The sequence below is a fragment of the Balaenoptera acutorostrata genome, chromosome 6 (genome assembly GCF_949987535.1).
Source record: "Balaenoptera acutorostrata chromosome 6, mBalAcu1.1, whole genome shotgun sequence".
Taxonomy (NCBI): domain Eukaryota; kingdom Metazoa; phylum Chordata; class Mammalia; order Artiodactyla; family Balaenopteridae; genus Balaenoptera; species Balaenoptera acutorostrata.
In genome coordinates, this window is record NC_080069.1 from 56,844,850 (window position 1) to 56,860,401 (window position 15,552).

At 37.4% G+C, this 15,552-nt stretch overlaps 1 protein-coding gene across 2 annotated transcripts in view; it reads right to left on the bottom strand.

Annotated features, from left to right (window-relative positions):
* The window catches only part of ADAMTSL1 (ADAMTS like 1), a 467,116-nt gene that overhangs the window by 242,835 nt on the left and 208,729 nt on the right, over positions 1-15,552 (bottom strand). Inside the window, exons 10-13 of one of the 2 annotated variants that reach the window (XM_007176787.3) lie at positions 15,193-15,243; positions 10,481-10,685; positions 9,049-9,196; positions 3,636-3,720 (exon numbers count right to left, since the gene is read on the bottom strand). In XM_007176787.3, coding sequence (XP_007176849.2) covers positions 3,636-3,720; positions 9,049-9,196; positions 10,481-10,685; positions 15,193-15,243 — 489 coding nt within the window. The remainder of the gene's footprint in view (positions 1-3,635; positions 3,721-9,048; positions 9,197-10,480; positions 10,686-15,192; positions 15,244-15,552) is intronic. The other variant, XM_057549050.1, reaches the window with a different exon arrangement.

Consider the following 15,552-nt stretch of genomic DNA (forward strand, 5'->3'; position numbering starts at 1 on the left):
TTGTTAGTGGAAGCAACCAGCTGGCATTTCAATGATGTGTCCTAAATCTAACATTACTCTCATCAGCTGGAGGCAAATTAAAAAACACATAGGTTGAATAACAGCAGAAGAGAATTCTGTCAGTCCCTCTCCCGTTTACCCCTTTCCAGTGGTAGAATGGCACTGCTATTACCCTCAGAAAAATGCAACTCTCCCAGAATCTTATTTTTTTGTACAAGTCTATCTCAAACCATAATTCTTTCCATGTTAATTGTGTAGCAGGGATTTCTATGGATTTCTCAGCTGACATCCTTGGAAGCAAGTTCACTTTATTGCGTGAATTTATAAGGTTGTCTGTGCTTTATCAGCTTCACTAGCTAAAGCCCCCCATCCCTTAGTCTCAGTTTGGGGCTGGATCTTGCTCACGTTGTTCTGCCCAATTAAGAGAGACAAAGCTGCTTAAAGATTCTTGATGTAGGTCGTCAGGAAAATCTGATAAAAACATGTGTGTGGATTAAAGGCAAATTATGGCCACCAGTGAAAAGTCAGTTTAGAGCGCAGGACTCCCACAAGTGGGTTAAGAAATAATTTTCTGCAGATCAAGAAAATATACTCATCACAATATTCCTACCTCTGTACCATATGAATCAAATACACTGTAAGTAAACCAGGTCTGAGGAAAAAACAATGTCTAAAAGCATTTATAAATGAAGCTGCAGCTTCATAAGATGAATCTCATCAATAGTAAGTTCATTACTATCATGTGACCCAGTATTGATACTTATTTCAGCTATTCTATGAGACTAATAACTGTTATTTGTATCTTCTGCATGGCATTTAGTTTAGCGGAATATGTAACATACTTCTGTTCCATAAAGTTTTAGTTATTTCTTAGCAGTTCAGTTTTCAGTCTTTTACTATAGTTTTCTTCTAAACATGTCTTAGAGTGGTTGCTTTCAAACATATTTTTGGCTAGTGATAACCAAAATTTTTTTTTTCATTTTGGGGTTACCAAAAGCATCTGACATTCAATAATGGTATCTTCATATACTAAAGACTTTAAGCTACTGATTTTCCCATAGTATTTAATGAGACAGGCTGGTGATAATATTTTTATTCTACATAAGGGGAAGTAAATGATATTTGCTGTTTTATTACAGAACTCTCCATGTTAACTGGAGCCAAAGCAAGAGATAATAGTCCTGGACCACTGTTCTTGCTTCTCTGTATTAGTTCAGAAGTGACAACCACAGCTTCTAAACATTACTATTTAATTTAAGCAATGTGAGTCTCTTTGGTGGGGGGAAGGAAAGACTTGCTGACAGTATATCATTTTTTCATTATACTATGGAGAGTAATTATAGGTTGTTCCATACATTCAGAAACTAGTCTGTGTGGTTTATAAAAAAGAAAGGATTAAGACCCTGCAAAATTATGTTTTTAAAATTCAAAATCAATTAAAAAAAATAATGTGACACGTAGGACCTTTCCTAGGGTCCACTGCGGTAAATATGTAAAGTGTATTAAAATGTGGAAACCACATACCTTTCATTACATTATTCTACAGCTGTCATTTATTTCATTTTTGTATAAAAGTAATTATTGTTCTGAGCATAACAGTGTACATTTCCTTTACCCGGCACTAGCACTCCAATTACAATCTACTTCAATTCAGATTAATCATGCCAAGATGGCAATTCCATTACACCAAGAGTAAAATTTAATAATCTAATATATGGCTATAGTTTCAATGGTTAAAACTATGTGTTTAACTACTTTGGGGATTTTGTTAAGATTAAAGTTACGCATAATGCATCTTAATCAGAATTTTAGTGGAAAACACTCATTACAAAATACAGTTGAATGTGGTCTATGTAATGCTTCTGCAGAAGCATTAAACTCTACTTACAGCTTTCATTTGAGGGGTATCTAATAAAGAGAAAGACTTTTAATTATTAGTATAAGGTGTCTTGATCTAATTTAAACTTTGTTATATTATTTAACATCGGTCATAATGCAATATTACTCCCAGAATTACGCTTTAGACCAAATGACAAAATATAATGTACAGGAGAGCAGAGTTTATTTAGGTAAAATAATACCTATCTGGCTTTAAATGTATTTAATCTAGGAATACGTGTAAGGAGTAACAAGCTCCAATTACATGGCATCTTTCCGTGTCTTAAATAGGACCCCTTAGCGGATTCAAGAAATACCCCTCTAAAATGAACTGCTTCCTTCCTCTCCAGCAGCAAGAAGGTCTGTCAAGCCAGGTACTGGCAGGAGAGAAACAAAGTTTTAAGCCTTTATATAGTCACATAAAAGTTGCACTGTATCTTTAACCACTGCCTTTCCTCCAAAGTTCTGCAGGGGCTAGTTGCTTTTTCTTAAAGCCTTTTCTCAAAGAAGTTGCACACAAAATGCTGCAGCAACTTTATGATTCAGAAATAATCTATGTTTTGCTTCTTATCCTTTTAAGTAAGAAATGTGTTACCTTATATATAAACCATTTTTCTGTGAAACCAAGTACCATTTTTTTACAAATGAACTTTGTTCATTTTACCAATCTGTATTTTGGATTTCTTTTTCAATCTCTTGATGTTTAGGGTGTGATTCAGAACGCAATCTGTGTTCTGGCAAACCATATCAGATTTAGATTCAAACAGGATGACTCAGAAGAGGTTCTAAATTGCTTTTGAATATATAAATTATAATCTTAATGTATATATTATATTTAGTAAAATTTAAACTACAGGTTGAATTTGGAAACCATTTTGTATCCTGAATGCTACACTGTGAGCTCTTGGAGGGTGGGTAACATAACATGTCTTAGGTACCAATGCATAGCACTGAGCCTAGTACTTGGATTAAATAAATTAATCTAGAAAATCATCAGTCAGAGAAACTGCTTTGGTCATAGATGAAATTCATCAATAAAGTGCTTTCCTGTATTTTTAAAAATGATGCAGCAGAGAAGCCTATCAGTGTATTGTAGTAGAATCGATATACAGTTATTGGTCAATTAATCAATCAACCTAGGTTTGTCTCTCTTCCTTGTTTTCTCTTCTGAAGTATCTGGAAAATCTGTGCCTAGTGGTCTTACAGATTTCATGGCCTTGATCAAACTGAGCCAGTGCGGGACCTTGATCAAGTGGGGCAAAGACCTGGTATCCATCTGATACCAATCCCAGCAAGAAAAGGAAAAGAAAAGCTAATAAGCTTCCTTTGACCTCAGATATATTTCACTTACCCTTTCATTTTTGTGAGTGGCTATACTGCAAAGCTGGGAGATAACGAGTATAAAAAGCTGCCTAGGCTTTCACATCAAATCTACGCTACATCATCAGATGCAGCCTGGACCTTCTCACCTTTGGCCTCTTGGCAAAAGAAAACAGGAGGCCAGATTTTGGAGAAGAGGGTAGGCACTACACTTTCATTTTCTTAGTTCATAACTGAAAAGATTTAGAGAGCAATCATATTTTGAGAAACACTTTGAAACTGATAAATCTCCAACTTGACAGCCCCAAAGCCTCATTCCACCCTTGGTAAGAGAAGTACACTTAGCTCAGAACCCATGAAAGCCACAATCAGCAAGACACTGCTTTCTTTAAACCAGTCAGCTTCAAAAGCAGAACAACTCATGGTTGAAAACTTACGAGGGCTCTTCTGACACAGCAGCTCCTTCTTCAAGTTCTTGAGCTTGTTTGTACCATGGTAGCTTGGCCTCTACCGGAAGTTTTTCTGAGAATTAAGTGCATGCACACAAAAGAGAAGAGGTTAGAACCAATTTAGGATTTCAGGGAAATTTCATTTTCTCCTCCGCAGTTCTTGATGTTGTACTACCTAAAAGTTATGATGTCAATAACTGCAACTATGTTTTTAGGTAAATTTCTGCCTTTGATGATAGTTATATGAAGAAAATGAAAATCAGATTTTAAAATGTTTAATAACACTAGTCTCTGCGTATAAGTCCCCTTTATTATGTTGATTAGCAAAGGGAAGTCTTTTTATTATGAAAATCATAACTCTAGAGCTCAGTATGTGTATAAAGAGTCATCGAAGTATCTTTGATTCCATTTCCTGTTGAAAAGATAGAGCACTATTTACCTTTTAAAACAAACACAAAGTACAATGGATTATATTGTGATACTTTCATAAATTCTAACTTGTTTTTCTTTTGCCTTTTGGCTAAGTGTGATCTGTTCCATACTGTGAAAAACAAACAAAATTGACACTCTGAAATTCACAAAATGTTGCTTTAGGCATCTGACTCATTCAATACCAACCCAAGGCTCTATGACAACTGGAATATGATCAACTTAGGGTCCACAACTCGTAATTTGACTTGCTTCAACTATTTATTTAGCTTTGGCCAAACAATTCAGAACAAGCCTCCTAACTACTTCCTAGCAAAAAAATGTGGAGGAGAAAAAGAAAGAGGGAGGTAATAACTGCTCCTACAGAAGTAACTGCCAAGATTCCCATTCTGACATATTTATTAGGGTCATTTATAGGCATATTTGCCTTTACAGTATGAGCCAGTGAAGCTCTATCACCATTTTATAACAAATAATTGTAAAGATGAAAGAAATATGTCTATATATGCATACACCATAGGATTATATGGTATTTTAATGATGTTTAGAGAGCCAGACTTACTACTTAGTTGTGAAAATCCAGATTTTATTCTTTTTTTTTTTTTATGGACCATTTTTAAACTCTTTATTGAATTTGTTACAATATTGCTTCTGTTTTATGTTTTGGGTTTTGGCCCCGAGGCATGTGGGATCTTAGCTCCCTGACCAGGGATCGGACCCACACCCCCCGCACTGGAAGGCAAAGTCTCAACCACTGGACCACCAGCGAAGTCCCCAGATTTTATTCTTGATAGTTAACCACAAACTGCTTTTCTTTCTCTGAAGTGGCTGGGTAAAGGACGAAAGAATAAAGAATGGACTATTTTAAGTTAGAGGCATCACTTATCCTCTATGCACAACAATTGTTTATGGTCAGAAAACAAAGCCAGTGACAAATACTGATGTAAAACTGCCAAAGCCAAAAGGATTCGCTAACATTTTGAATCCAGGAAGATGGTTCCAAAAATACATACATCATTTTACAACTAGCCCAACTCCCCTAGATAAATGACTCGGTCAATGAAGCCGTCTATGATAGCTCGACCCATCCCTGTCTTTCAATAATGAAGAATTCAGCTTGGTACTAATAGCAGGCTTTTAATACTTTACTGTCTTTTTGAACCGAACTCTGTCAGCTGTATCAGTGGCTACTTCTTCCTATATATATATATTTTTAACACCTTTATTGGAGTATAATTGCTTTACAATGGTGTGCTGGTTTCCGCTGTATAACAAAGTGAATCATCTATACATATACATATATCCCCATATCTCCTCCCTCTTGCATCTCCTTCCCACCCTCCCTATCCCACCCCTCTGGTGGTCACAAAGCACCAAGCTGATCTCCCTGTGCTATGCAGCTGCTACCCACTAGCTATCTATTTTACATTTGGTAGTATATATAAGTCCATGTCACTCTCTCACTTCGTCCCAGCTTTCCCTTCCCCTTCCCTGTGTCCTCAAGTCCATTCTCTACGTCTGCGTCTTTATTCCTGTCCTGCCCCTAGGTTCTTCAGAACCTTTTTTTTTTTTTTTTTTAGATTCCATATATATGTGTTAGCATACGGCATTTATTTTTCTCTTTCTGACTTACTTCACTCTGTATGACAGTCTCTAGGTCCATCCACCTCACTACAAATAACTCAATTTCATTTTTTTTATGGCTGAATAATATTCCATTGTATGTGTGTGTCACATCTTCTCTATCAACTCATTTGTCGATGGACACTTAGGTTGCTTCCATGTCCTGGCTATTGTAAATAGAGCTGCACTGAACATTGTGGTACATGACTCTTTTTGAATTATGGTTTTCTCAGGGTATATGCCCAGTAGTGGGATTGCTGGGTCATATGGTAGTTCTATTTTTAGTTTTTTAAGGAACCTCCATACTGTTCTCCATAGTGGCTGTATCAATTTACATTTCCACCAACAGTGCAAGAGGGTTCCCTTTTCTCCACACCCTCTCCAGCATTTATTATTTGTAGACTTTTTAATGATGGCCATTCTGACTGGTGTAAGGTGATATATCATTGTAGTTTTGATTTGCATTTCTCTAATAATTAGCGATGATGAGCATATTTTCATGTGCCTGTTGGCCACCTGTGTATGTCTTCTTTGGGGAAATGTCTATTTAAGTCTTCTGCCCATTTTTTGATTGGGTTGTTTGCTCTTTTTGATATTAAGCTGTATGAGCTGTTTGTACATTTTGGAAATTAATCCCTTGTAGGTAGTATTGTTTGCAGATATTTTCTCCCAGTCCATAGGTTGTCTTTTTATTTTGTTAATGGTGTCCTTTGCTGTGCGAAAGCTTTTAAGTTTGATTAGGTCCCATTTGTTCATTTTCGTTTTTATTTCTATTACTCTAGGAGACAGATCCAAAAAAATATTGCTACTATTTATGTCAAAGAGTGTTCTGCTTATGTTTTCCTTTAGGAGTTTTATAGTATCTGGTTTTACATTTAGGTCGTTACTTCATTTTGAGTTTATTTTTGTATTTGGTGTTAGAGAATGTTCTAATTTCATTCTTTCATATGTAGCTGTCCACTTTTCCCAGCACCACTTTATTGAAGAGACTGTTTTTTTCTCCATTGTATACTCTTGCCTCCCTTGTCATAGATTAATTGGCCATAACTGTGTGGGTTTATTTCTGGGCTTTCTATCCTGTTCCACTGATCTATATGTCTATTTTTGTGCTAGTACCATACTCTTTTGATGACTGTAGCTTTGTAGTATAGTCTGAAGTCAGGGAGCCTGATTCCTCCAGCTCTGTTCTTCTTTCTCAAGATTGTTTTGGCTGTTCAGGGTCTTTTGTGTTCCCATATAAATTTTAGAATTTTCTGTTCTAGTTCTGTGAAAAATGCAATTGGTAATTTGATAGGGATTGCACTGAATCTGTGGATTGCCTTTGGCAGTATGGCCATTTTAAGAATATTTATTCTTCTAGTTAAGGAACATGGTATATCTTTCCATCTGTTTGTGTTGTTTTCGATTTCTTTTATCAGCATCTCATAGTTTTTGAAGTACAGGTCTTTTGCCTCCTTAGGTAGGTTTATTCCTAGGTATTTTATTCTTTTTGAAGCGATGGTAAATGGAATTGTTTCCTTAATTTCTCTTTCTGATATTTTGTTATTAGTGTATATAAATGCAACAGATTTCTGTATGTCAATTTTGTATCTAGTGAATTTACCGAATTCATTGATGAGCTCTAGTAGTCTTCTGGTAGTGTCTTTAGGATTTTCTATGTAATGCATCATGTCATCTGCAAACAGTGACAGTTTTACTTCTTCTTTTTCCATTTGGATTCCTTTTATTTCCCTTTCTTCTCTGACTGCCATGACTAGGACTTCCAAAACTATGTTGAATAAAGCTGGCGAGAGTGGGCATCCTGGTCTTGTTCCTGATCTTTGAGGAAATGCTTTCAGCTTTTCACCGTTGAGTATGATGTTAGCTGTGGGCCTGTCACATATAGGCTTTATTATGTTGAGGTATTCCCCCACTATGCCCCCTTTCTGACGAGTTTTTATCATAAATGGATGTTGAATTTTATCAAAAGCTTTTTCTCCATCTATTGAGATAACCATATGCTTTCTATTCTTCAATTTGTTAATGTGGTGTATCACATTGATTGATTTGATTGATCTGCAGATACTAAAAAATCCTTGCTTCCCTGGGATAATCCCACTTGATCACGGTATATGGTTCTTTTAATGTATTGTTGGATTTGGTTTGCTAGCATTTTGTTGAGGATTTCTGCATCTATGTTCATCAGTGATACTGGTCTGTAATTTTCTTTCTTTGTGATATCTTTGTCTGGTTTTGGTATCAGCCTGATGGTGGCCTCATAGAATGAGTTCAGAAGTGTTCCTTCCTCTGCAATATTTTGGAATAGTTTTAGAAGGATAGGTGTTAAATCTTTTCTAAATGTTTGGTAGAATTCACCTGTGAAGCCATCTGGTCCTGAACTTTTGCTTGTTGGGAGTTTTAAAATCACAGTTTCAATTTCAGTACTTGTGATCGGTCTGTTTGTATTTTCTACTTCTCCCTGGCTCGGTCTTGGGAGATTGTATCTTTCTAAGAATTTGTCCATTTCTTCTAGATTGTCCACTTTATTGGTGTATAGTTGCTCATAGTGGTCTCTTATGATCCTTTGTATTTCTGTGGTGCCAGCTGTAACTTATCCTTTTTCATTTCTGATTTTATTGATTTGGGCCCTCTCCCTTTTTTTCTTGATGAGTCTCACCACCTTGTTTGTTTTTTTTTTTAAATTAATTTATTTTATGTATTTATTTTTGGCTGCATTGGGTCACGTTGCTGCACGTGGGCTTTCTCTAGTTGCAGAGAGCAGGGACTTCTCTTTGTTGCATGCACAGGCTTCTCATTGTGCTGGCTTCTCTTGTTGCAGAGCACAGACTCTAGGCATGTGGGCTTCAGTAGTTGTGGCTCACGGGCTCTAGAGCTCAGGCTCAGTAGTTGTGGCGCATGGGCTTAGCTGCTCCATGGCATGTGGGATCTTCCTGGACCAGGGCTTGAACCCGTGTTCCCTGCATTGGCAGGCGGATTCTTAACCACTGCACCCCCAGGGAAGCTGTCACCACCTTGTTTTTAACAGCACGCAATATGGATAGTAAATCAGACATATATTTCTATAATATCTCCTTTCGAGCAAATATATCTGATATTTTTCAGCAACAGTCTTCTATCAACTTTCTGAACCAGGAGAGAATTATAGCAATACATAGTGCTTAAAAACAATGTGCAAGCAAAACCATTTGAAAGATTTTTAGAAAGAGCTAAGTCCATTTAGTAGAGTCTAAGTTACAAAGAATAGCTACTAAGAACACTTGGGATACTTAATTATATTCCAAGGAGTTGAAAACAGCACTAAATACATACAACAATGACAAGACCGGTTACAGAGCCCCTGTCAAATTACCTTTGGGTTTATAGCAGGGAGTGGGTATGATGCATTCCTCTTTTATGTGGGGCTTGGTTTTGGGGCTACAGCCTCCGGTGTGCATTCCCCGATGGTCGATGCAGAGGACCACACGGTACCTGAGGCCCTGGCCACACGTCACTGTGCACTGGAAGGAGAATGCAAGAGAGGAGACTCATAGGCAAAGCCTTGTTTACTTTTCTTCATTTCCCACCTGAGACTTTTTAAAGGGCTCCTTTTACAGAAGGACTCCTGGTGGGTTTATACCACTTCTTACTAGTCATGGGATCTTTGTTCTATTTGGCAATTTGAGGGTGAAGCTGGCTGAACATTAAATCACTTGCAATTTCTTAGCTTTGGATTAGTCAGTCAGCCTTTCTCAAGCACCCACTGTGTGCAAAGTCCCAAACCAAGTTGCAAAAAGAAGGAGAAAAGAAATTATAGAGTGTGCCCGATTTTGATTACCAAGACTGTATGTCAATTTTATTAGTCACTTTGCTAATGACTGTTAGGTCCAAAGTATGGGAAATGCCAGCTCCCATATGGACATTAAAATGTTTTTAACTTCCATCATAGCTAATTTATATTGCTGCATGGCTGATGCAATTGATTATAGTGACGTGGAAAAAAGACGTTGAAAGGAAGTGATTCAATGGCCAGATGTAGACAGCACCTCCAGTGGTTCTACATGCCTGGGAGCAAGTCTAGATAGAAAGAGACGTCACAGCTCTGATCTGCTGCCACAAAGCCACAAGGCTAAGTGAATAGCCCTTTGCCATCTCTGTGGCTGAGGGCACATCTTTCCATCTCCTGTGCCATTTCACACCTTCTTCCACTAGCAGCCAGGAGTCCCCAAATAACATTTTATGCTTAAGCTGCTGCAGTGGCTTCCCTAATGTCTAGACCGTTTTGGTTTTAATTAATCCCACTTCACCTCCATTTTAATTATGTTGCTATCTTCATTTCATCTTTTTTTCAGTGAATAATATACATAATTTTCATCTTAATCCACTGAAGACACTTTTTGGACATAGACAAAGTAGAAGAAATAAAAAATGAAACCAAACTTTTGGTCTACTGAGCTTGACCATCAGAACAGCGTACACAGCTTCAGGCTCAGTCATCGGTCTCAATTATTCTTGACAGACATTTGCCTCCTCTTGTCATTTGAGGGAATGTTATGGGGAGTGATAGAGGTTTCTTAAAGTAGCTTGAAGAAAGATGTTTGAAAAAATATATATATTTTTCCTACTCATTTACTTTTGGCGGGGCTCGATTCGGGGCAAGCCTACTCTGGGCGCTAAACGGGTGGGCTTCTAGACCCCTCCAGAGGAGAAGCGGGGAGCTGCACAGGTTGGGCGGTGGGGTCATGATGAGGAGAGGGAAGAGTGGACTTACTCTCCTAACGAACAAAGAAAGAAGGCACAGTTACCGGAGACCACTCCTGTGCCAGCCATTTAGGGCAGTCAAAAATGTTGCAGGGCTGCACGATGGGCATCTTAGGGGTGTACATGCATTTCCACTCTTCCACTGAGGTGACATGCCCCTGGATGTCCTCCTCCACACAGGAAACTGCCCGGCTCTGGATGCCCCCCCCACACGAGGAGGAGCACGCGGTCCACGGGGTGGCCTCCCACCTACAGAAGCAAGGGGAGTCATCAGGGCAGACACGCACACTGCCCACCTCCTCAGTGAGCTTTCCCACCAACCCCTTCCCAGCGCCCATTGGGGCGATCAGGTTCTGAGAGGCTACACTCCAGAGAACCAACAGCCAGCTCTGGCCTGAAATCTGATGAGTCAGAGAGGATTCGATGCTGGCAAAAGTGCTCTGCAAGTAAGCCTCGAAGCTCTACACAAATGTAAGAAATTACTCTTTGAGAGCGGTCTACAAGGATAACTGTGGGGTCTGTAGCCTACTCCAAAGAGGGCTGTTCAGTCCTTCTTCTTACAGCTTCAGTATAGATTCTGAGTGTGTCTGCATGTGTGTGTGTTTGTGTGTGGGTGTACGTGTATATATAATATTTACATTATTTTGTATTTTATAAATATATTTGCATCTATGTAATATCTATCTGTCTAAGTATCTATCTCAAGGCTAAAATTGGTTAATCAGTTAACACTAATAGTTTGTACCTGGGATAATACTTTCCATTTTCGATGCAATACTTTATTACTTAGCTTCTGGATACTTTTACATGAGAAGCTCAAGAAAGATTCAGGTAAACCAAATACTCTTTCTCCCTTGCTTCTACAGTCATCCACTTTGGGAGTACATGGATTTAGCATAATTCTGATGTTCAAACTGTATCATCATTAAGGAGCCAAAATGTTAATACAGGCGTTATCTACTTGTTCCCTAGCTGCTAGGGGCGGGGGTACTGACAGTTAGCACTCCCTAAAGAACTCCTGGAATCATGAAGAAGTTTGGCTCTGGTTCAAAGGCTGATGGCATTGGAATCTATAGATAAAGTAAAGTAAGGGAAAAAATAACAATATTGTCAATAGCATTTAAGAGAATTTCATTGATTTTTCAGATCTCTACACAGCTCTGGTGCATCTGGGACCAGAGGCTGAGAGATATCTTTGCCCGATTCTCTTCTCTCTTCCCATAGGTTTAAAGAATGTCGTAGTTTTTAACAATAAAAACATGGGGACTGGGCTTCTTTTTCTTGCATATATAGTCTGCTTGTTGATAAGGACTGCTAAAGATTTAAGATTTCTCTTAGAATTATGAGCGATATCATTGTAATGAGAGAAAAACAAAATGTCACCAAGTTGATCCACTTGAATAGTTAAATGTAAAAATACCACAGAGGCATACCGTGGAGACGTGAATTATTCTCTACATGGGATTTCATGTGTATTGTGAGCCTGCCTTCTCTTTTGCAAGAGCCTGGATAATGTGTGTTTCCCAGTTACAGAGAATTTTCCTCCACATTTTCTCTGCACTGTTCAAGTCTAGGCAACAACTGTTATCTCCACTGCCAACAGCCTAAACATGCTGCCAAATACAATATTTTCCTATGCATATTTCCCCAGGAGACACATAAGAAAATGTTATTATGGGGAAACTGAGGTCCTCTGTTTAGCCCTTTCGAGACTCTCTGTTCCCTTTCAAGAGAAGGAAGCAGCTCTGTAGAGAGTTTCTCTTCCAAAAGGGTAAGACCAATTCTCATTTGTCTCCATGTAAATCTCTGGAGAGCTGGAGGTGGATAACAGGTCTGATTCAGACTGAAATTGGGCTGAATATATACGTACAAATTTGCATTAGACTCAGTTTGACAGTGAACTAGGAATATGTTTTGAACGGACATATAATCTCTTAGAACATTAAGATGCCATAAAAAGAGCACATTTTCTAACTGGTACTCTAACATCCCTAAACTGGACCCTTCTAAAGAGACAGTGATTAATTTCTGTCTCAACACTTGGACCTGATCCATGGTGTAATTTTGTAAACAGTAATAAGTATCGTTTTCAATGTCAGTGATCACAGAAAGACAAATGATTTGAATATTATTCCAAGTATTTATAGTATGGTTCCGGCATTCAACTGTAGTTCTATATGTGAAAAGTTATAATGTGAGTCCTTGCCTAATGATAGGATTATGTGGAATTTCAAAGCAAAACATCTCGGTGCTTTAAAGAAAGTATAACAAAAGCTCAGAGAGGGCATCAGTTAGGATATCTTAAAACAGGGACCAGGTAAGTATTTGGAAAAAAAATATATCCAAGAATCTTGCCCTGGAAGAATAAGAGATGACTTCATATATTTTAACTCCTTTGGCTTTTAATTTTTAAGTATAGAGTGTATTTAGTTTAAGAAATTCTCAAAATTAAGGATTATGTGGAAAAGTTGCATATATTAAGTATACATTAAAGATTATTCATCAGACTATGTTCTTATATTCAGATATATGTTATAGTCAAAGACTGAAAGCAAGAAAAAAGAATCTAAAAATTCTTTGTTTGTGTTAATGTTGTGTTTTGTATCTACACTTGTGGTCTTTAACCCATTCAAATAATTTCAATAAGTAAAGCCTTCTGCTGTGATCAGTAAGTAGCTGCCCTCTGAGAACCATTTTTGAGCCTTAATTCTTCTTAAGAAATGAAAACATATTCATAGAAATAACTTCCATTTAGTAAGGCTTTATCAATAAGGCAGAATATCTAACTTTAGAATTAGTTTAGTAACAGAAGTGCACGGGGTAAGAAATATAGTCTGTTTATTTGCTAGTTGTCTTTTCCCATTGTGATGCATGGACAGGCCAAAGTGTGCAGAAGACAGGGTGCAAATAAACATCAAGCAGGTTCATCTCAATCTCTCATTGAGAATATTGAGCTTCAGGCACTTGCGGGAAATCCGAATATATAAGAAATCAAGTTTAACCTAAGACAGGCATTAGTCATACCAGAGAAATATAAACAAGAGAGATCATAGATATGAAAGAAACTGAGGAGTGCCATGACAGGAAAAACATCAACTTGATGTTCTCACCCCTGATACCCAACTGTGCCTTTATCTCGAAATACACGGCCTTCACCCAACCAGATACATGCGTCCTATGAATACTTATTTTATAGATACAGGAATTAAAATCAAATAAAATCTTGGTTCAGTTAAATTAATCTTTTTATATTTTCATTCCATTTTTTTTTCAAGTTTGGTTCTGGATCAAACCAGCAAAAGGATACATCAGTAGCATTATAAAGTCATTTATTGTCTTTATCAATATAGTCATAGGAAAGTGGGAGGGAGCTGATGAATGAAGTAACTCCTTAGTGGAAGAACTTAAAAAAAACCCGAAACAATTATATATAGTATTAATCAAGTAACCCTTTCTATATGCTACCATTAGAATGGTGATAAGTGAGTTCCGGGCCAGTCACTGGAAGTATTTAAGTAGAGGCTGGGTGACGACTCATATTGGTTTATACGTGTGCGTGTGTGTATATATATATAAAATATGTCGGAATACATCTGTAGTAAATACACATATATGCATATTTGTGTAAATACATGTGTTCACATATGTGTGGTGAATGGGTGTGATTATTGGGGAAGAGTGGGAAAATGAAGCATCACTGGGGAGCTGGACTAAAAGACCTCGAGGTCCTCTTTTTGTATTTCAATTCGTTAAGTATTTGAAGATTTTCAATCAAACTTTGCTTTATTTTACAGCTCAGAATAAAATTATTTTCTGGGCTTTGTTTAGTTTGAAATTGCGCAAACCACCGTGGATTATTTCCAATTATTTGTGATCTGATTTAAACCTTGGGTTCTAAACAGCAGCTGACTCCCTGAAGTCCAAATGAGCAAAGAGAATAGAGCAAAGGTCTTGCTTAGCACAGTGGTGGCTTCACACCCAAATCTAACTTCTGCTCTCTGGGGAGCTGTTTCCAATGTGGCAGGCGATACGCTCAGTAGCTAGAGTATTTTTCAGCTTCTCCAGTTTTCTTATGAATATATTAATAAAGAGAACAAGTTCTTTTAAAAGTTCCTCAATCACTTTAATGACTTTTTCTAGTTTTAAAAAATACCGTACTTTAAAAAAGCAGCATAGTGCATGGAATTTTATGTTTTGGGGAAAAAAAAAAAACACAAAAAAACCCTCCCCTCCCCACCAAGTGTTCTGAACAATAAGGATATGAAAAAACTGCCTTTTTGTATTTAATTATAATTTCTTTGGAACAAAAAAAGGATATTCAAAGCCCCTATGCAGAGTAATACCACATCTGGAATTGCACATTTGTGGTATTGGGATAATAATTCAGGCAGTGTTTGTTTAACAGTTAGCAACAGTGCTTTAATGACTAGGGTCCTATTGCAGAGGAAACATAAAAAAGGACAAAGGGAGTGAAAGAAAGACATAACATAAACCCATACACTGTATCTAATCATAGTGAATTACTGTGTCCACTGCAATGTAATCCGATCGTATCTTAAAATGGTTTTTGAATGACAAGCTTACGGTCTGAGCAGACCAGTGTTATTCAAAAGCAGAGCTCAGGATGGATTGCAAAACATACTATCTACCATCTTATTTTTACAGAGAAACACAAAATCTATAATATATATATATGTATAAAAGAAGCAGAAGACTAATTTACTAATTCTAGCATCAGGATGATTGATTTACGTACCGAGGAAGGGGATGGTAGAGGTCATAAGGCATGATCTGCTTGTATCCGTCACTGTTAGGAACAATAATGCCAACCCTCTGAGTAGAAGGTACACACAATAAAATAAACACTAAATGATTACATTATACAATTTTTTTAGACAAATGCAAAGTAACATTAATAAATTGTCTCTAAAAAACAACACTAAAACAGTTCAAAATCTTTATGCTAGCATCTGTTTGAGGATGGGGCAAGTTCTTTGAAAGGGCACCGTTTACTATAATTAGTTCTCTGATCCAGGCAGGAAATACCAGTGGAAAGGGTGGTAGTAAGAAGACTGGGCACCTCATCATTAACTATGACACAATAAGTTTGTAAATG